The sequence below is a fragment of the Dermacentor andersoni genome, chromosome 6 (genome assembly GCF_023375885.2).
Source record: "Dermacentor andersoni chromosome 6, qqDerAnde1_hic_scaffold, whole genome shotgun sequence".
NCBI classification, from domain to species: domain Eukaryota; kingdom Metazoa; phylum Arthropoda; class Arachnida; order Ixodida; family Ixodidae; genus Dermacentor; species Dermacentor andersoni.
In genome coordinates, this window is record NC_092819.1 from 127,847,186 (window position 1) to 127,868,624 (window position 21,439).

Genomic DNA, 21,439 nt, shown 5'->3' on the forward strand with positions numbered 1-21,439 from the left:
TATACGACAACACGACCACGAAAGAATAGTGAACCGACGGAGAGTATAAGATGAAAGCAAAGAGTTTACTTACTTCCATAATCTCGCAGCTCCTTTCTACAGCTTTCTTCTTAGCTTTGGAGGAAGGGCGCGTCTTCCATACAAACTCGAGGATCACGCACACGCTGGACACACCAAGGCCTCCGAGGAGAACGAGGAAGATGCCGCCGACGTTCGAGACGCCCAGCGCGTTCGCCTCCTCGGAGGACTCCTTCGTCTCGGACAGTGCAGAGGTGCCCTTCTCCCGCTCGCGTTGCTGAGAACAGTGTCCCATCCACCACTGCTTCTTGAGGCGCGCAATGACGCCAGTCTCCTGAAGTCGGAGGATGGCTTCGGACAGATGGGCGGTGTAGGGGGACGCTGAAATCGAGCATAGGTGAGCGCCGAGTCAGATCACTGTGCAAACAAAGCCGCATCCCGACGCGTCAGCCGCACGCTAACGCCTGCCGCCCTTCCTCGGTGAGCGTGATCTCGGCGCGGTGTAATGTAATGGGAGTGGCAGTTAACAAATTTTAATCGCTTCAAGACTGTGCTTATCAATTAGCATTTCGTCGATTTACTGATAAGAATCATTTGGGAACACCTCCAGTAAATTTGAACAATATGGTAATAAATGATTACAACGAAGGCGCCAAGTAAAACAACGGACGAAGGAAGGAGACACGAGACAACCACGTAGGCCCTACGCCTACGTCTACGCGGTGGTCTCGTGTCTCCTTCCTTCGTCCGTTGTTTTACTTGGCGCCTTCGTTGTAATCATGCATAACCAACTCGCCCACCAGCACGTGCTCAATGGTAATAAAACTGAACATGCCTTGGCGGGTTGATCACACCAAATGGGGGCCAAATATTCATATTACGAAACCATCCACGAACACATAGTTTTATTGCCGCATATCATAAATTTGCTGGTGGTTTTCGCAAATGTGTTGCTTCCATATGTCACTAAAATCTCAAGTGATAATGCGTTGTTTTGGGCTTACTGTACTTCCTTTCTTTTTTTTTTTTACTTTAGATGTTCGTTCAGCTGCACCGCGACAAGCTGACGCGTACCCGTAAAAGCAGGGAAAAAAACTCTCCTGTGTCTCATGTGTCGTATTGCTGGCTATTAGAAGAACATACTTGCTGCGCGCTTTAATGGGCATGTCTGCGTCACAGGCAAGGTAAAACTCTGGAAGAGAACAAGTTGATTGCTGGCATACTTAAAAACGGTAAACAAGGAGTAAGCTTCGGCAATCACTTGTATAAATTGCCTATGAGTAGATTACGCTAGAAACTTAGTACAGAACGTCAACAACCCAATAGCTGGTGCAAGCTGCTCCGTCTTGTTTTTTGTCACGGTTCATAGAACAGTATTGCGGCGTATCGAAATTTTTTTCTGGAAGCGTCTACCGCCTGTTGCTGAGACGACTGACTGGGATTACTTAAACGAGTGGGGATCGGGTCTATAATGCATCACACTGGAAACATTCGCAACATAAAGGGCTCCGTAATTTAAACGATAATCACCAATACAATTGAAAAGAACATTTCGCCGCTTCAGCTTTAATTTATTGATTTTTCCGGCATGTAGTGATTCCAGAACTAAAGTCGGCCAGTATAGAAAGCGATACCTTTTGCTATAAAAGGTGTGTGGACAGCAGCAGTTTCGACAAATATGTGCTTAGCGTACCATGGAGTGCACCGTTGTTCCTGAGGGGACATGTGAACTCGAACAAAAATGCATGAATCTGGTACCAAGCAGTTTTCAGACTGGTTACGATGCTTAAACAGCAGTGACAAACTTCGATCCTACGATTGCAACATCTCCTTTCTGGTCATTATTTAAATATGTATCTTGAATTTTTTTTTATTTTTGTTAGCTGTTTTATTGTCACAAGATTACCGTAGCGTTACTGTAAATACGCTTTTCCATTTTTTGTAATATGAGTCAGACACAGCACGTCATATTGTGTAGCGGTATCGTGTCAGTCACGCATAACTGTCCCCTGAGCGTTCCTTGTGGTTGTGCATTGATTATTCTGCAAACGACCAAATTCTGACGCGCACTTGTAATTTTTAATGAATTTGGTGAAATTACAGACGTAAACAATCCTTCACGACGAAAAAAAATCAACTTCCAAACTACTATTGTTAAAAAAATTGTGCAGGGCGTCCAGTGAAATATATTGGCATACAAAAGCGGTATTCGCACTCTTTCAGTATAATGAAAAAGAAATAAAGAACCGACGCTCCCCGCGGTTCACTGGCTTGCTTACTACACGCCTCTATTGATTCGTGCGGTGCTCTTTACGCCGCCCGTCAGATAATCGGATTTCAGCTCCAGCGCCTCGGCGGCCGTCATCGATCCACATGGCCGCCTTCGTCACGCCGTACCCGGAGATGCGCATCCGGCGACAGTGTGATATATCGTCGATGGACTCGTGGGAGATAACGTCGAAGATAATTTCGCAGCCGGAAACGACACTCATTGTCCGCTATGCTGGAGCTCATTTCTGAATAGCTGTGAACTCTTCTGCGACAAGCTTTACAAGAACAACGACAACAACAAAATTACGCAGATGCGACGCACATTTTGGAATCTATGTGAAGAGAAGATCCCGGAAAGCGCTTAATGAAGTGCTACAGATTGGCCCATTTTATTACTGCGTCCCTGGCGTAGGTGAAACTGGCCCGCGCACATGCGCTATGCGATTACGGACTAACCTGTTTCAGCAACGTGCTGTTGTGCGGGAGCCCCGAGATTCGATCGGGTGGATAATTCAATTTTCTTTAAATTGAGAGATATCTTGTGAGACAGCAGCATAGCACCCAGCCAGCAGCTATTGTCAGAAAAATCCGCGAAAGTTCGCGAAGCACACCACGCCTTAAAATCCACATGTGCGCTGTAAGAACACTCTGTTAAAGATATTTGCCAAAGTTTACATGCTAGAACCACGATATCATTATAAGGTAAACCTTGGCAGGGGACTGCAGGTTAACTTTGACCACCTGAGGCTCTCTAACGTTAACCCAGTGCGTGGTAAACGAGAGTTTGCTTGAGGCGCTCATAGGAATGCGGCCGTAGATCGTCGCCTGGGTGCCAACCAGCGACCACGTGCTCGCCAACCCGAGGTCATAGCAGCTGGGCTTCCCCGATTGGCAGTAAGAAGCGCCACACACTGTGGAAAATTGTAAGATTTGCTATGCTTACATTGTACACTAGCCTACTAGCGCAGGAAGGCCTGGTCATGTAGTAACTGCCCGGCGAACTATTTCTGTCCAAGAAATTCGGAAAACTTGCGGAACTGTCCCGCGAGCCCGGCAAAAAGAAAGCGACCTATGAATGAGGTACAGACATTTCGTAACTTTGATCAAGCTACAAAAAACAGTGTTTGGTGCAAATGTTGAAGCAGAGGGTAAAATACGACACGAGACCACGAGAAATCGCGAATACATTCCGATACTCAGCGTGTACAAACACCAAAAAAGGAAGGGAGCTTCTAACCACAAACGCGCGGTGCTCACCCCTTGGCAGCGCGAATCCATATCCCTTGGAGTCGAGTGGTCCCCCAATCTGAGCCAGCTGGCAGTCTCTGTCTGTGAGGTACTCGATGGTGGCTGCCTCCATCAGGAAAGCGTAGTCACCTCGTCGGACCCGCTCCACGCCTTCGGCGGTCGATGACGCGAGGGCATCATCACGGTTGTTAGACATCACCGTCCACATCCGTTCGTATGGCTCCAGTTTCGATTCCTGTTGCAACGATGTCGAAAGCAACAACGGGGGAATTGCTTCACTGGCTTCCGACTTGGTCGCGGGAGAAAATCTATGCAAAGTTATTCGCTCGAGTACAAATACTTGCAGTCGATATTCATCACACAGACATTCCCTGAAGCCTGCGCTGCGTTTGTACTACTACTCGAAAGTTCTTTGCCCGTGTCAGAAGAAAGCTTTGGCACTACGTGCAATAAAAGCGTCTCTAACAATTTTGTGAACTATGGACTTTAATTCATCTCACAGCAATAGATAACACATGCATGTCACCGAACTTTTAGCGGCGTCCTTACCCCAAAAGAACTATTCGTATTTCAACTGAGAAGCACTGAAAAATATATTTTCCATCACGCCACAGTCCAGGCGGCACTATAATTTCCTTCTTTCATTAATGCTTCTAAACAAAGCTATAAGTATAGTAGTACTTGCTGTTACGCTAGTTGGTGCATGTGGAATAATAATGAATTTAGCACCAAAAATCAGGAAAGCACTCGTCCGGTCCCTTTATGCCACCCTCCCTTCTTCCCCTCTCTGTGATTGTATCTCTGGCTCTAAACTCGTTAATATGGCTATAACACTGAACAACTCGCGAGCCTGCTGACGTATGGTATGTCAAATTGACGGCAAATTCATATGGCCTATAGAATAACAGGAAAGGCAGTGGTGAAGCAGTAAAGCACTCCTTTTAACGTACCTTGAAAAACGTCTCCGTCGAGCCCGACGCCATACAGCCATAGCGAATCTTCGACTGGGCAGCTAGGTCGTGAACGTTTTCTATGGGAAACTGGAGCTTCTCGTTGACCAAGAAGGCGGCCATGTTGGCCGTGTAGAAGGAAACCATGATCAGCGAGAACACCCACCAACTGATGGCAATAAGCCTTGTGGACGCCGCCCTGCAAGCAATATAGGGAGGGGGGGGGGACAGATCAAATATATAGCCTTGGCATGGCACGTTGTTTCATCAACACCTGAATAACGCATGCGGGGACTTGTGCACAGCGTGATTTAAATGTACTAGTGAGGGGGTTCTACGAAAGGTGATAGGTAGCTGTCGAAAATAGAGAAGATAGGTCTCCGATTTCACGCGACATTTGTCCTCTATAACTGCAAAACTACGCACAGTAATATCGGGCAGAGCATTCGCTCTATTTAACAAGGTAGTATGAGTTAATGCTACTGGATCAGAGGGTACTGTTGCTGACTATGGCTAGCTTACGCGAGTACTAAATTCTCTGTGCACTAAAATTTGATGCACTGCGTACACTTAAAAGGCAGAAAGCAGAATCGCACAAAGCATTTTTTCGTTGTGTATAACTTTAAATATCTGCTAGAAAATGCCCTTGTCGAAATTATATTTTTGAACTACATCAGCCTAACTAAATACTAATGACAAGGAGGGAGCGCCAAGCTGCTCAAATTTATTTCTAATATTATCAGCAAAGGAAAGTAGTTCTTCAAAAAGGGGGGTACCAGCGAAACACAAAGGACGCGCGCACAAGGAAAAGGCATTAGGCACGGACGGACGCTGTGTGGCGCAGTCTATTATAACGGGTAGACGTAAGTGTCAATCGTTGGGCAAGAGACCGGATTAGTAGAAGTTGCGCCAACTCTCAATATGTGGTAATATATGCGCAGTGGGTTGTAAACTGCATAGCTGAAAATGAAATACTTTTGAAACAATTTGATAAGAACCTCGTTTCAGCGATGTGCTCTTCTGCCCCGCAGTCTAACAAAAATATTGATCATGTTTCGAATCTTACTGCAGTGTCTATCATTAAAGAGCTCACTGATTCTACGCTTTTTGATAGCTACATTATCTTAAATATTGGGCTTGTTTAATGCACATGAGATATTGTTCAACTATTAACTATTGCTATTGTTGTTCACAACATACAAGTGTTAGTGCAACTCAATAAAACATTTCGACTACACTTTCTTCACTGATCAGAAATACGCACTGTGTTTTGCGTTCATTAAATTATTTTAGACTAATTTGCCTTTCAATTATACAATATGCGGCTCACTCCGCTACACTGCATCACTAGTGAATGCTTCTGAAAGTCTTGCCTAAATTGGTCAGGAAAGCACTTGTGGTGATTATGAAGAACGGCAAGTGTTATTCTCTGCTATTTCCTGTCTTATCAAAATGCCCTTTATTACTTTAGGAGTGCCAATATTACTAGCACCCGCATCGAAGGGCACGTATCCAGACTATCACGTCCTCTGAAAAATGTTTATTCCTTTAGACCTTCGTTGAAGCCAATGTATTCCAAGAACCGACAGTTGTAGGTTTGCATAAAATTCATAACAATTTCGTAATTGATTTATTAGCGCCGAGTTCATCGCAATAAACTCTAACAATCGTATCTTCCTGGATAGCTAATATCATTGTACAACACATAAGTGAACGCTAGATTTAGTTGATGTTCCAACACTGAGTGCAGCGCACAGCAACACGACGGACGTGGAATAACCACGTTCGCGAATTTCGTTGTTAGAGAATGTGCGCTATACACTCGTGCTTCATTCGACTGGTCCATATCACGCTCCAACTCGATTGCTCTGAGCAGCGTATCGTTCGGCTGTTTTCAGAGCGCTTGAAGTAGCCACGTGATTCCATCCGATCTCGGTTGCACTCCCTGGCTCAAAGGTGACAGCGCCTCAGCGCTCTTTGAGTTGGAACGCGGCGCTGTGAATAGACCGGGGCAATGTGTTCCAAGCAGTCGTACTTTGACCAGCCGAACGTAAGCGACACCGGGAGAGGTCTACACAGCGTTCAAGTCGAAAATACTGCCAGTAACGTGATATACGTGGCCCCGGGTGAATAAGTTTTCCCTACGCAAACCTACCTCGGGCTGGTCTCGCAGCTCTGGAACAGGAGCGCCGCAGTGGCGTACCAGAGGCTCTCTCCAAGCCCGAGCGCGTTTCGCGGTTTGTCCGCCCCCGGTGACCGGTCGCAGTCGCACTTGGGACCGTGCCTGGGCACGTGCCATTCGGCGGGTGCCATGCGCGCCGCCAAGTGGAGCATCAGCGCAGCGCCCAGGTAGGCGGCCAGGAGGCAGAGCCACACGTCCAGGGACAAAGGCAGCAGGAAGTAAAAGAGGCGCGACTCCTGCACGGGACGCCGGTACAGGATGCCGATGCCAGTGTGCATGAAGGGCAGCGTGAAGTCCACGGCGTGCGATCGTGACACCGTGATGGTAAGGTCACCGATGGCCAGGTCGGCTTCCTGCGTGTGCATTAAGAGCATATTTATTCGCGGCTGTATCTTGAATCGTCGGAGATAGAGAAAACACGTCACAGGTTCAAGCGAAGTGAGGGAACCCTCCCTTCGTCGTACACGCGCTGCCTACGTCACGTGTTGAAGAATACACAAGCTGCCATGAACTTTCCTTCAACCCATTGTGAACAAGGCTTCCGTAGCGAAGCCGACACGACTTAAAGATTTATTCATTTTTGGCATTTATTTTGGTCGGTGCTGTCATTTTATTTCTCAATATTTAGCCATAACGCGAGCGCGCTATACATAGCAATAGCGTTCACGCGTCCACACCACTCGATGTTTGTTGCACGTGGTCAGTACGCTCGCAAGCATTTTTATCCCGGGCACTTTCTTTTGTTTTTACCTTACCAGAGTCTAAAGATGTTGCCTGCCGTAAGTAGTATAAAAAAGAGGCGGACAATATTGCGCGAGAAGTTAATATGGATAACTAACTAATTACTTTACGGCAAATATAGCACTTTATGAATTTCTGCCAGTGTGTGCGCAAAGCTTATCAACGCTCAACTATCAGTAACCGCCACATAAAACCAAAAAATAGACAAATAAACCAATTGAAGCGTATAATCAATTAACTGCAGAAACATATCGTACGCATTCCCAATTGTATTGATTGTATAAGTCACTCAAGTGTGCCGCTCGCCTTATGATTAACTTCATATTCCTAGTAATAGAAAAGGAAAACGAAAATGTCAGAAGTGATAAATTCGCCGTCGCTGGCATGTAAAGAAGTTTAAGGTCATCAACATAAAGCAAATGAACAGCCAAGTGCGCACTCTGCTATAAAGCCCCTAGAGGTTCAACACGATTCTGCTTATATTTTTGGTGCCATCAACGCAGATTCAGCCTGGATTTCGCCGTAATCATCATCCCCATTATCATCCATTAAAATTATCTTCTGGCCACTGCATAGTGAAAGCCTCTGCCAGCTCAAACCTAGCGCTCACACCAAGCGTTTCTATGTTCTGAGTTCCTGAGGTCTATGGGCCGGCATAATAGCCTCAGGCAGCGCTTCCTGCTTCCGCTGGCTTATGTACGCAGTCTACCGCGTTCCTGGTCCTCTCATATCTCGCTTTCAATCCCCCTTCTCCTTCTCTCGCGGAAGGCAGCTAACCAAAATTACCTCTGGTTAACCTCCCTGTCTTTCTATTTATTATTTATCTGCATGCAGTCTTTGTAGCGCTCCATTAGACATAACAGCTCACCCGTTTTCATCATTTAAGACAGCATTCAAAAGTTCAGCGAAACACTATTGCAATACTAGAGGAATGACGCCACACTTATCATTCTAATACGTCAGCACGTTTTTACTGATCAGCTTCCGATCTAACCTATCAATTTTCATACGCTATTTGCTGCGAATCTATCAGCTCTTCAATGGGCGGCGGACACTGCAACATGCCACCGATATCTGCACGAACCTCACATGCATTCCTCAGGCAATGCAGGCCTAAGACGAAACCTGAAATGCTAAGCTTAAAAAGCGACTTGCTAATTGCCGCAGTTCCCGAAGCACGCAGACTTGCGTGAATAAGTTTGTCATCGATGTGTGCCTCCCAATTAAGCGGCAACCTTAATGTTCTTTCTCATTTCTTTTTCTCTGTCTTACCAACTACTAGACATCTGGTCCTCGGCTAAAGTAGCAAACCAGACGCACATCTGGTTCATCTCCCGCCATCTCCTTTTTCCTGTCTCTCTTATCTCCCTCTATCTCGGTTTTATGCTATAGATGACCAGCTTCAAGTTCACTCTTACTTTTAATTTCAATAAATCTTTAGTTTTTGTTTGCGTATTACGACGTCAATAGCGGCACCATATACGAAGGACAATGACAGAGAGATAAAAGGAAGGCACAGTGTTAACCACTCAAGAGTCCGGTTGGCTACCCTGCGCTGGAGGAAGGGAGAAGGAGAATAGCAAGAAGGGAGAGAAAGAGAGAGATGTGGCTAGAGAGACATGGACCAACAGCACTTGTCTACGTCGTCCTTTTTGTCCTCCGTCTATGTTTGCGCTGTAAGTGACGAGTTATACCATGGAATTCCAACTAGCCCGTAGTCAGACCTTGCTTCAGCACTACAGAGTCCAAGGCGCTCGCACAAGCCAGACGTTCTCAGAAAACACAAAATAGCCTTTAGTGCCTTCTGACCTGATGATCGGAGCGGACGGTGTTCTAGTATTGTCTGTTCATTCAGAAGACGACCACCTAGTCCTGAATGCGTTGGTGATAGATTGTTTGTGCTTGGAACTGAAGAAAGCGGCACAATAGGTGGTTAATGTTCTCCTCGCAGCCGCGGACATCTTATGCAGGACTGTCAGCCATTACAATGAGTGATGAATAAGCTTTTACGAACTTATTCATCAGCATTACGGTCCTGTAAGAACTAGGGTAGCTCGCTAAAAGCGTGTGTTCATCGTTTGCACCACCACATGATGGCGCAAGCGCCGACAGACAAGAGCAGCATTTATGGCACTGCCTTAACGAAACAGACTTCGTACGAACTGGCGACACCAGCGTAAAGGCGAAAGCGAAAGCGCGCACAGAAATATACAGTAGAACAGCGCCATACTGGCAGGTCAGTCTTTGGCCAACCAATGGATTCCCTAAGCTCTGGCGAGTCCCTTATGTAATGAGGTATTAAGGCGTGAAATTTGGACACTCCTACGAGCCTAGAACTCGATTCTGCTCAGTCACTATAAAATTCCGTCATAAGGGGTTGAGCTCGTCATCCTAACCATCGTCTTCTTTCTGGGGTCAATTTGCCGTTGTCACCCTTGTATCTGCTCATATTCCACGGCCATCTTCTGCCATATTTCACAGATTCGCAGAACCTAAAACAAGCCTATAGGTAGTAGCTGCGTGCAAAATAATGCACATAACGTCCATTTTAAGCGTGTGTGAGACGTGGATATTTATTTTTGTGTGTAATTTGTTACGAGCGTTGGGTGAAGTTCCAGATTATTCGCGTAAGAGGACTCAGAAATTTTGGCTTTTCATAAATGACAGCGTTTGCTGTTCCTAAGAGGAATCTTAGGATAATTGAATTATGGGGTTTTACGTGCCAAAACCACTTTCTGATCATGAGGCACGCCGTACTGGAGGACTCCGGAAATTTCGACTACCTGGGGTTCTTTAACGTGCACCTAAATCTAAGTACACGGGTGTTCTCGCATTTCGCCCCCATCGAAATGCGGCCGCCGTGGCCGCGATTCGACCCCGCGGGAATCGTTAGATAGGAATCAACTGTGATTCCCGTATTCCAAGACATCTATAAGGCGCACGAATAATATAATGAAGGGGCCACATTATCGGGTTTAATGAAATGTGTTGTATCTTAAAGAGAAAGTTAGATTCTAGCAAATATAAGCACCAAAATGGTAAACTCTGACCTTAAATTTTATTTTACAATTGTCCTCAAATTGCCGAACATTGCTAAGCCTAAACAAAGCAAAAGCACGGTGTTTCCAAATCAGTGTCTGCGTCAAAAACAGATATCGCAGTTCTGTAAACTGCACCTATTACAGCATCCCAAGCGTACAAATGTGATGCATCGATTTATGCATGTATGTGAAATTGTTACAACGTTTAGAAGGGTTTGGATGAAGTCCCACTCGGAAATTACCAGTATATTCTTTTGTGATGACTAGTGCATCAATTTTGACGACTTTAGACGTATTATTAGGCGCAGATTACGAAAGTGTGAAATCGTTTTTTTTTATTCATTCCTGAGATAAAGAGTGATAAATATGGATACATGAGTTCTCTTTTTTTCTAATTTGGCATTGTAACATTTATGCTCCTTTTTATTTTATGGTATAAATTAAGAATGCGCTTGCTTCATTCACAAAATTTTAACTTTTCATTTTCCATGTGGCAACCCGTATCAAAATCGGTGGAGCAATCGAAGAGAAAAACAATTTAGCTATTCCCATGTGTTTAGATGAGAGCGCCCGAGTGAAAGCTTTCTGTTAAGTGTAGACTGACGTAAAGAGCGAAGTTGTTTGTAGCCTGTTTGCAAATAAAATCGAGTATGCTTTAGGACTTCCGAAGGGCACGTGTTCTTTATTTTCACGCATTATCGAGTCAGTAAGATGCAGTGTCCACGCACGAAAGCGTTTCAATGAAGCAAAAGCTTATTTGACATCTGCGGAAGCGTAGTTAGGAAGTTTGGCCATCCGCGCAGCAACAGCGCACTCTGCAAAACGCTGAAGAGCATCAAACTTTTGTTTTCGCACAGAGCTGACTTTGGGTAAGCTTCCTGTGTTTATCTCGCACTCGCAGGGACACTGCTTTCGTGAAGAAACCGAGTACAAGGCGAGCGAAAGCCCTCGCGCTAATACGATAAGCGAGGATCAAAGGACAGCGCACTGAGACGCAGACTAGAACTGGAAATAAAGCAAATAAAAACAAGTGGCGGCTAGTACGTTTCCAAGAGGCGAACAAACTTAGATGTACCACTCCAGTCAAAGTCGGCCGAAGTGCAAATGCAAGAAACGGTAGTGCTAAGACAACAACATTCTGACTGGCTCGTTTGACTTGCTCGGAAATCCTGCCGGTGGTATGTTTGGTGTTTAGTTCGTGCGCAGTCGGCAGTACCTGATTTTTAAAAGCGCGTTGAAGAACTTTTCTGTAAGGCAATCGGCTGCAACCGTCGTACGCATAAACAATGCATAAACAATGCATAAGCACGCATAAACAAGGTATCGCAGAGAACCAGGTTCTTTATCATCATCGTAATAATCAACGCGAGCTGTGAAAAAAAACGGCTTATTTTACACAAAAACACAGGTACGTGATTGTGGTAGTCTTTCTTTCATCATCATCATCTTCTTGTTGTTTTTGATGTCTACTGCAGGACGAAGGCCTGTCCCAGTGATCTCAAATTACCTGTGTCTTGAGCTAGCTAATTCCAGGTTGCGTCTGCAAATCTCCTAATTTCATCACCCCTCCTAATTTTCTGCCGTCCGCTACTGCCCTTCCCTGCCGTTGGCACCCACTCTGTAACCCCAATTGTCCACCGGTTATTATCCCAACGTACAACATGGCCTGCCCACCAGCCGTTAATTTCTCTTAATTTCTCTTTCTCTTTCAAAGGAATACCGGCAATCCCATTTTGCTCTCTTATTCAGACCTCTGTCTTTCCTGTCTCTTAATGTCACGCCTAACGTTCTTCATTCCGTCACTCTTTGTGTGGTCCTTAACTTCTTCTCGAGTTTCTTTGTCAATCTCCAAGTTTCTGCCCCATATGTTAGTACCAGTAAAATGCAATGATTGCGTGCTTTTCTTTCCAACGACAATGGCAAGCTCCGAGTACAAATTTGGTAATGCTTGCTGTATGACTCTAACCCATTTTTCATTACTCTGTGAACTTTCTTCACATGATTACTGCCTCCAGTGACTAACTGACCTAGACTGACACATATTCTCGTACACACATTCCATAGGCTGACTGGCGATAATGAATTTTTGTTCCCTTGCCATGCTATTGACTACAAGTTTTGTCTCCTGCATATTATATTCCATCCTGCTCCTACACATTCTCAGTTAAGACCTAAAAACCAGGCACATACCCAGGGGGGGGGGGGAGGGGGAGGCGGCCTCTTCCGAAATTAAGCGGCATACCCCCCACCCCCCTCCCCTCCCCGTCCGCGCCACCAATCCTCACACAAGTTCCTAAAGCGCCACCAAATCAATGTCGAGACTTGACAGCTATTTGGTGGTCAACATTTTGCTGCCTTTTTCACTCCTTATTATGGCGGTATTTATCGGCATCTCCTGCGGTGTGAAGGCCCAGGAGATGATTCAGTGCCCGCGCGATTAACTGTAGATGCGTTCAGTTGTCACCATCTGTTCAACGGTCACGCGCATGGCTGTTGCTTCGTTAGTTCAACCTTCTCTGTTTAGACTGATCCAGGGACCAGGAAAGGTATTCGGTTCTAAGTCAGCTGGTCTGTACGCTTGAGGTACGAGTTGCAGCCGGAGAAAACGCCAGTTGAGTTTTACTTTTCCTTTAGTTCATTATTTCCCCGAGTGACGGCTCGACGCTACGTTGGCATATCCTCGGAATCATATACCCGCGATATGGGTTAAATAGAGTGCAAATTAAAATAATGCGAAACAGCGTTCATCGTCAAACTCTGCAATAACCCTTAAACCCATAAACAATATGATCGTCAACCGTTACCTCCTCTGGTTTTTCCCTAATTGTACATCACTGTTTGTGCAAAATTGGCAACTGGAAACAAGAGTCGCAAGCAGTTGAGAAATTAAGCCAAATCAACAGCCAAACAGGAAGGAAAAGCCAAAATGAACAAATTTAACCATTGTTCACGGAAATATTTATGGATCAACATCTTTTTATTTAAAAGGGAAGTAGAGAAAAGCTTCCGGAAGTGGAGAATGATTTTGTGTGTTTTGAATGACACTTCTACAGTTATCAGTTGAGCCGCCTGACGTAGCCACTTCTCTGCTGTGCTCATGTAGGTGTCTTCCTAACCTTCCGCGGTCGGCGCAGTGCGTCTAGAACCGCAGCGTCCTGCGCTCTACGCGGTTGTACGGGACTGGCGGCCACGCATCATTACGCCACTTCCCAAATAAGAATACGAGTCGGTTTTGGCACTTCCCTTGGTAGAGCCGTAAACGAGGGATCCAAAAGAATTGTGATTGTTCGGTAAATATATATTTCTCTGTAATACTTCCAGAGCTAATTAAAACAAACGCTACTATAGTCGGATACAACCTAAGTCTGCAGCGAAGCCCTGCCGATGCCCTCATAACCACCAGGCACTGTTCCTCCGCGAGGCTGGAATTAATTGGTACTTCAAACTTTTCCTCTTACCCAAATAAGACGGTGCCCACAAAAATAAGATTATTAGCGCATAATTTTATACGTTTTCCCTCGCCTATTATAGTGGAATGGCGAAAGCCTAATTCTTTATTGAAGCGAAATAAAATGCTTGCTTCGCTGCAACTATTTATTGTCAAGTTTCACTTCAGTTGGAATTGTAATTTCTTGAGTAAGAGGGCCCAGCAGTGAAATTAGCAGTACCGCAGACTTTTCAATATTTAATTAATTAGAGTATTATGTGCCGAAATCACGATCTGATAATGAGGCACGCCGTAGCGGGGGACTCCGGAAATTTAGACAACCTGGGGTTTTTTAACGTGCGCGTAAATCAAAGTATACGGGTGTTTTCGCATTGCCTCGGCATCGAAATGCGGCCGCTGTGGTCAGGATTCGATCCCGAGACTTCGTGCTTAGCAGCCCAACCCCATAGCAACTAAGCAACCAAGGCGGGTAGACTTTCGAATAGTGAAATTCTCAGACTCCCTACGCTTTGACCATGTCTGTTGCACACCTCATTGCTTGTGTCGATGAAAAGACTCTTCAAGAACAGCAGACGCTCCGGAGGTATCAAGAACGACGCTATTTTGAAAAGGCCGCATGAAGACGATGTTGTTTGCTTCTGTGATTGGCTGGCGGAGTAACAACCCCACGTGGTCTGTGTGCCATGGTTGCCAACTGCTGTTTTTTAAAGTTGTATGCTACTATAGACATCTCCTATAGGGAGAGGCCTTCGTCCTGCAGTGGACATAAAATAGGCTGATGATGATTATAGAAATCTTTATTTTGCACTTTCGTTTGTTTACTTCTTCTCGGCAGTGTTCTTCCTGCGCTTCTTTCCTGCGCGAGTCCATTCGATGTGATTCCTTGTTTGCCAAGTAAAGAAGAGGTGTATCTCACAGGCGTACTACTTGTGAGATACACCTTATTTCATTTCTATTTTGCGGGGTTACCCGTTTTTATGGCGAATGGCGGGCGTTATTCACATTTGTACTAGTAAAGGTACCACCCCTCATTTGCATAGAAAAGTAACCTTGGTATGGGCCCCCCCGCCAAAAGAAAATCCTGGGTACGTGCCTGCTAAAACACTTGTTGCAATTCATCTTCAACGTTGCTAAACATGACAATGTCATTTGTAAACGGAAGTTTTTTGACGTAATAATAGTGGATCATCACTCCCAAGCTTTTCCAATCCAACAGCTTGAATACTACTTCTAAGCATGCAGTGAATAGCATTGAAGAGACTGTGCCTCATTGCCAGACCCCTTTCTTGAGAGGTATTTTTTTTACTTTTCTAGTGTAGTAGCATGGTAGCAGTGGAATCTTTGGAGTTGTTTGTCAAGATATTTACGTATGCCTCCTGTTCTTTAATACGCAATGCCTCCATGACTACTGGTACCTTTACTTAATCAAATGCCTTTTTCGTATCTATGAAAGCCACATAGAGAGCTTCATTGTACTCAGAACATGCCTCGGTTGTTAGATTGATGGCATGAATGTGATCCATTGTAGAATATTCCTTCCTGACGCCAGCCTGTTCTCTTGCGTTAACTAAAGTCATGGGTTGTTCTGATCCTATTAAAAATTATTTTGGTGAATAATTTATACAATACTGAAAAGCTATTGGGACTACATGTGATCAATTATTTAACGTCTCCTTTCTTATGGATTGTTTTATTGTTGGCATTCTTCGAGCTCTCTGCTACACTTGAAGTTGTGAGGCATTCCGTATTAACACCTGCAAGCTTTTGAAGCATAATATTTGCACAATCTTTGGATAAATCGAGAGTTATTCCATCTTCTCATGTAGCTTTTAACCTCGACCTGTCTTGCAAGGCGCTTCTAATTTCATCACTAGGTATAGCAGGAGCCTCTGTATCCTGTTAATCACTACTTCCAATGAATGTTGGGTGGCTGCTGTGTTTATTGCAACGTCAATATAGAATTATTGAGCTGCTTTCATTGCATCATTGAATTTGCTGATGACATTACCCTGTTAACATTTCACTGCATACATATAGCTCTGTCCTATGCCAAGTTTTGTTCTCTCTCATTTCATGCTGCGGGCATATTTTTTACTGTTTCCTCAATCTTTCCCCTCTTATAATTTCTAATATCGCTTATGGTTCGTTTACAATGCCTTTTAAGCAATTTCTACTCGATTTGATATTACTTTTATCATTATAGTGGTCAAATAACTTTGGGTTGAACTTAAAGCAATGCTACTTTCTCATAGCGGTGGCTGAGCATTGGTTTATATTTTTCCAGAATATGGGTATGCATGATTTTCTTGATTTCATCATTAGAACAGAACTTTTCTTCTTGGTGAACGTATTTTGCCAGACAACCTTTGACCAATTTGGTGCAATTTTAACGTTGTTGATTTGCAGTGGATATCTGGTCCACCTAATATCTTAGCGCTGAAAAGCGTTTTATCACCGAATATAGTGCTCTTCAACATTGTTACATACACACAAAAAAAAGGACATTTTACAGAAGCAGTCTAGAAAAGACACAATGAAGATACGAGGACTGTGATAATATTGAGAGAAAGTGCTCTTGAACCCGCCGTGGTTGCTCAGTGGCTATGGTGTTGGGCTGCTGAGCACGAGGTCGCGGGATCGAATCGCGGCTACGGCGGCCGCATTTCGATGGGGGCGAAATGCGAAAACACCCGTGTACTTAGATTTAGGTGCACGTTAAAGATCCCCAGGTGGTCCAAATTTCCGGAGTCCCCCACTACGGCGTGCCTCATAATCGGAAAGTGGTTTTGGCACGTAAAACCCCATAGTTGAAAGTGCTCTTGAGATTCGAAAAGAAAAATAGACATAATCTTTACTGACAATGTTATGAGGGGACAGAGGACCGGCAAAGGATACAAAAAAGAAGGCAACGTAGAGACGGCGAGATAAGAGAGAAGTCAGAGGAAAAAGAACGTGACTGGGCAACCATTAAGTGAAGCGAATAAGAATGACTGTGAATAATAGCACAATGTAACGATTGCCTGGGCGTCAATGTGCCGCATCACTTATGCGTTATGCTCCCTGCATTCAAGGGCATATATAAGCTAAATTAACGCGCTGGTCACTCTCTTGGCTCTTGTAAGCTTACTTGTACTCATCTTTTTTCGTTAGAATTCTTTTCCGGAAAAAAAATCGGTGCGCGCATTCTTTTGTAGGCTTGTTTGTTGTAGACTCGCCTAGTGGGCGAACGCCGTCGTTTGAAGAACACGCAAGAAAGCAGAATTGCAAGATACTGGTCTTTACAGCGGGATAATTATAGTTGCTGTCATTGCAAATAAGTGCACAGCCAAAGGGATCGCTGAGTCGTGCAATTTCTTCAGATCATTTATCAAGGGAATATACACTGCGTTTAACACATTTTTTCTTTAATCTACAGAGAGCAGCAGATATAAAAAAAAAACTAAATATATAAACATTTTTGTAGGATTCCACAAAAGAATGGACTAAAATAAAAAAATAGTACTTCTCAATAACAAATCATAAATAAATAAAATTACAGAAAACAGCAGCGAGGCGCGTTTCTGCAAACCTATTGGAAAACGCTCTCGTCCTCGCTCCCCAGTGAAGCGTACCGCACAACAAAGACAGAGAGACACGTAAGCTCGGGGCCCTTCAACGGCGCAAATCCATATTGGGAAACATGCCACGCGAACGCACTCGATGCCGGTCCTCCCTCCTCCCCCGGCGAGCTCCTCCGCCTCCCATTGGCGACGATTATGTAGGACGCCGCAGGCGGCCTTCGCGTTTAAGCTGGCGTGCGCAATGATTAACGAGGCCAGAAATCTGCACGATCAAAGAAGGGGTAGTGTCCTCATAAAGCAGGATTCTGTTCTCGCCGACAGCTTTCATTAATATTTTTTTGTGGGACGGGAGGAGGGGGCGGCGCATGCTACTTCTTCCGTAAACAGGCTCTGCCATAAAGCGTCGACTTTTTTTTCCGTCTACCTCTTTTTTTTTTTTTTTTTTGTCACGGCTTTCAGGAGAAAATTGGACGTGCTCTATAGTTAGAAAGATGCGCAGCGCGTACCTAAACTCTCATCGTTATTATTCTGCAAAAAATATTGGTGTGCAGCTACGACACTGAATGTCATCAAATGGATCTTCAAATCAATATTCCGAAAAATATCTATTTGTATAGTTTGCCCCCTTGAGAGCTGTTTATGTCCCCTTGTGTTGCAACTCCCTGTAAGTGTACACGTTTTTACGTATACATTCATTTTCCAAGGACACCTAAATTCGCGAGAGACGTGCCTTCAGCTTGGCATAGTAGGCTTGAAAGCGACTGCGTCGTGCGATAAGACGTGACATCTTTCTCTTTTCTTTTTTACATTTCAGGTTTTTACGATGTCTTCTTCTGGTGAATCCAGTGATATTCCCAAACAGAGATATTGGCCTATCATGTCGTTGTGCTTAACCGAAAATTTATTTGCTGCTTTCTATAACGCCAGTCAACAGAGAGCTGAAAATATTCCGCTCCTTATATATTTCGGAACATTCTTCCTGAACATAGATCTAACCTATTCACTTCAATGGCCGGCGCTATTATGACAACACACTCTACTTGCGCCACGCACATGTTAGATAGGATTGAAGCTGCGAGCGACATTGGTGACACGAAAATGCATCTCATTAAAACTGGTACTTCTCTCCACGGAACACTCAACGTCACAATGGCTGGTTATAAAGATGGTTGGCCTAAGGCTGTGTGTGTCGTCGCAGTTATTAAGATTCAAACTTCAGTGTTTCGCATCAATTTACCCAAAAGGCGTCGAATCAATCGCGTATGGCTCTAGACGTTCTTAGTTTTCATTCAATGTATGACCGTTCTGAGGGATATTGAAAGAATTCCACTGCGAAGCATAATTTTGATTTATATTTTGCTGCTAGGGCCTGCATGAGCACGTGGCGATGAGTGCGAAGGGAGCATTAGTCGAAGTAGTTCACGCCGCAAAATTTTTTTTCACTTCAATGTGGCTTCCACACTCCCTCTTTAATAGACTATGCCGCATTTGTCTCTAATCCGTGGTTATGACGAGAAATGTGACACTTTCCGCTGCGATAGCAGTTGTATGGGCACTGCGGGTGAATTTTCACCATTGTCTTCATATAATGTTCATATAAATTTCAAGTGCGATAAGAAGAAGCGGTTCTTGCGGAGTATATTGTTGATATGAGGAAAAATATGCGACGGGTTAGCCGAGAAGGACGGTGGCTTGACGCGCGCCTGATTCTCGCGCTCCGCGTGACGGAGGTCGTGTGAACAAGCGCCTGCTACGCGAGGTGGGCGCGAGTGTCCTATGCTAGACCGGCCGTGGCTACCCATCGCAGTCCGCGTGGCTGAGCGCACACAGCTCGCGAGCCGTATCTTGGAGAAAGTCTGCGGCAGTTGCAGAGACTGAAATGTATAGTTGCTTCATACGCGCCCGTCGCGCATTTAGAGTTCGAGTTCCCGCAATCTCATCTCTAACGGTGCACTTCATCACGCCAGCATTGTGGCTAATTGTGACGCAGTAGTGCTCAAGGTCACCGAATGACATCCGGTCAGGTTTGTCTGTGAGCATGTCATACCACGTTTGCTAATTCAATCAGTACGTTAATGTTTAGTGGAACTGATGTGGAATATCAAGCCACAGACCTTACTTCCGTGTAATTCTCTAACGCTTTGCTATCGCTGTCAATGGGTCGCCTTTTGGCGCAAAGTGCAAATTTTTTCCTGTTTAACCTGAAATATCTATGGTAATTTTACCATGCTATGCGTATTCTGCATGAAATATTCTTGATATTGCTCTAAAAATAAGGAATGAGGCATCTAAAATGTACACAAAATGCTGGACTCTTGTTGTATAGTACTTCTAGTTGTATATTGCTCATAAATATATATTGTATTCAGTGCTTTTATTTGTCCTGTCGACATTGATCAACAGTTTCAATGTTGCACGTTCGTGCTCTCCAATCTGTGAAGTATCGAGCGGTCATTCTTGTTTTCTCCAGCCCAATATTATCCCCATGCTGCAGTCGAACTGCACGCTACGTGTCTTATATGATCTATGAATACACAGTTTAAAATTGCAGCTGAGCGGATTTTGTAGTAGGTTCTCGTGTAGTGATACTGCCAAAAAGTACGATTAGAACAAAAACAGCCACCGCATTAAAGTTGTATTCATACACTTTTATCTGCATAGTGGCCTATTGTGCATTGTTAACATAACGAGTTTTGTGGTATTCAAGTCCTTCATTCACGTGAAGTAATTTTCAGTCCATGAAATGATTACAACTAAGCGTTAAAAATGCCGGAGGCCCGTTCACCTCCTGCACACAATCACCTCCTGCCGAACGACGTGTTCATTATATGCACACCTGGAAGGTTCTGCGATTCCGCCTACGCTAGGGAGCCTGCATGCTCGCATTTGAATGAACCCTTCATATGTGTAAGCCTACTGCATTTGACATCAAAAACACTCCACGTCGACGCATAACTGCCTCTCGACGATCGCCGTCCTATCTCCGTGAGGCAGGCACGGGATTTGAACATATATTGGTGCAGAGAAGTTTATTCGCCTATTTGTTACGACCGGTATATCTTTCATGGTCGCGGTCTCACGCATACAGAAGGGCACGTAGTTTTGGTAACGGGTGACGACCCTTTGTAGGTTGTGGCGCGAAGAGTGAGGACTCACCCTGTCCATGACCTCGCGGATGATGCCACTCCACTCCCCGCGCGCATTGACCGTGCCGTAAGTACCATCGCGCACAAGCCGCAGTTCGAAGCGGAATCCCATCATCAGCGCCATCTGCCGAAGGATGTCGACGCAAAATCCATCCAGCCTATTTTCACCCGCTGGTGCAGACTTGGAGTCCTTGTGTAATACAACGTAGGGCTCGCTCTGGGGGAAAAAAAGAAAAGAAAACAAAACAACTTCACGTGACCATCGTTGAGTTCGCTTACGCTAAAGGCTAAACGTACACCCGTAGTTCCCAAACAGCAGGAAATAAATCGAAGACAAGGTAATTATGTACATAACAATTTGGCACCGTTCAGGGGGCTGCCCGTAGAAAAATATTTTACTGTGCACGACCGTAATATCTAGTGCCAGGTATTTTGGAGCGCAGCCCCAAGGGTCACAATTAATCCACAGTTTTCAACTACGGTATCTTCTATCGCAGAATTACACTGTGCTATCTGTGTTGTACAAGAAAACAAAATCATTTTGCCACTTTACGAGCGACCCTGTGAGGCACCTGACAAACCAGCACTCTTACTACTGCGAAACGTTTCACTTGGTAAACTGTTAAACGACGATAGGAAAAGCAAGGCAAATATTTTATGGCATACACGACCGGTCTTTTTCGGACTGCTCTGGCAGCGTTTGTTAGCACAAGCTAGTTTTAAATCTCTATGACAAGAGATAAGCTGCTCTAATAGCGGTAATAAGGCTTCATTTTTCCCGAGAGAGCCTGTTTACGTTCGCAGTAAAGCTGAGTTGCTCTGAATACATGACGG

The 21,439-nt window shown here is 44.7% G+C and overlaps 1 protein-coding gene and 1 long non-coding RNA gene across 2 annotated transcripts in view; both read right to left on the bottom strand.

Moving 5' to 3' along the window:
* Window positions 1-21,439, bottom strand: part of LOC129382735 (uncharacterized) — a 484,451-nt gene that overhangs the window by 169,245 nt on the left and 293,767 nt on the right. The gene's annotated exons all lie outside the window — the stretch shown is intronic.
* Window positions 1-21,439, bottom strand: part of LOC126523535 (glutamate receptor ionotropic, kainate 2-like) — a 239,018-nt gene that overhangs the window by 5,597 nt on the left and 211,982 nt on the right. The window contains exons 10-14 of the mRNA XM_050172135.3: window positions 20,616-20,822; window positions 6,643-7,022; window positions 4,488-4,686; window positions 3,547-3,772; window positions 74-399 (exon numbers count right to left, since the gene is read on the bottom strand). Of these exons, the coding sequence (XP_050028092.2) occupies window positions 74-399; window positions 3,547-3,772; window positions 4,488-4,686; window positions 6,643-7,022; window positions 20,616-20,822 (1,338 nt within the window). The remainder of the gene's footprint in view (window positions 1-73; window positions 400-3,546; window positions 3,773-4,487; window positions 4,687-6,642; window positions 7,023-20,615; window positions 20,823-21,439) is intronic.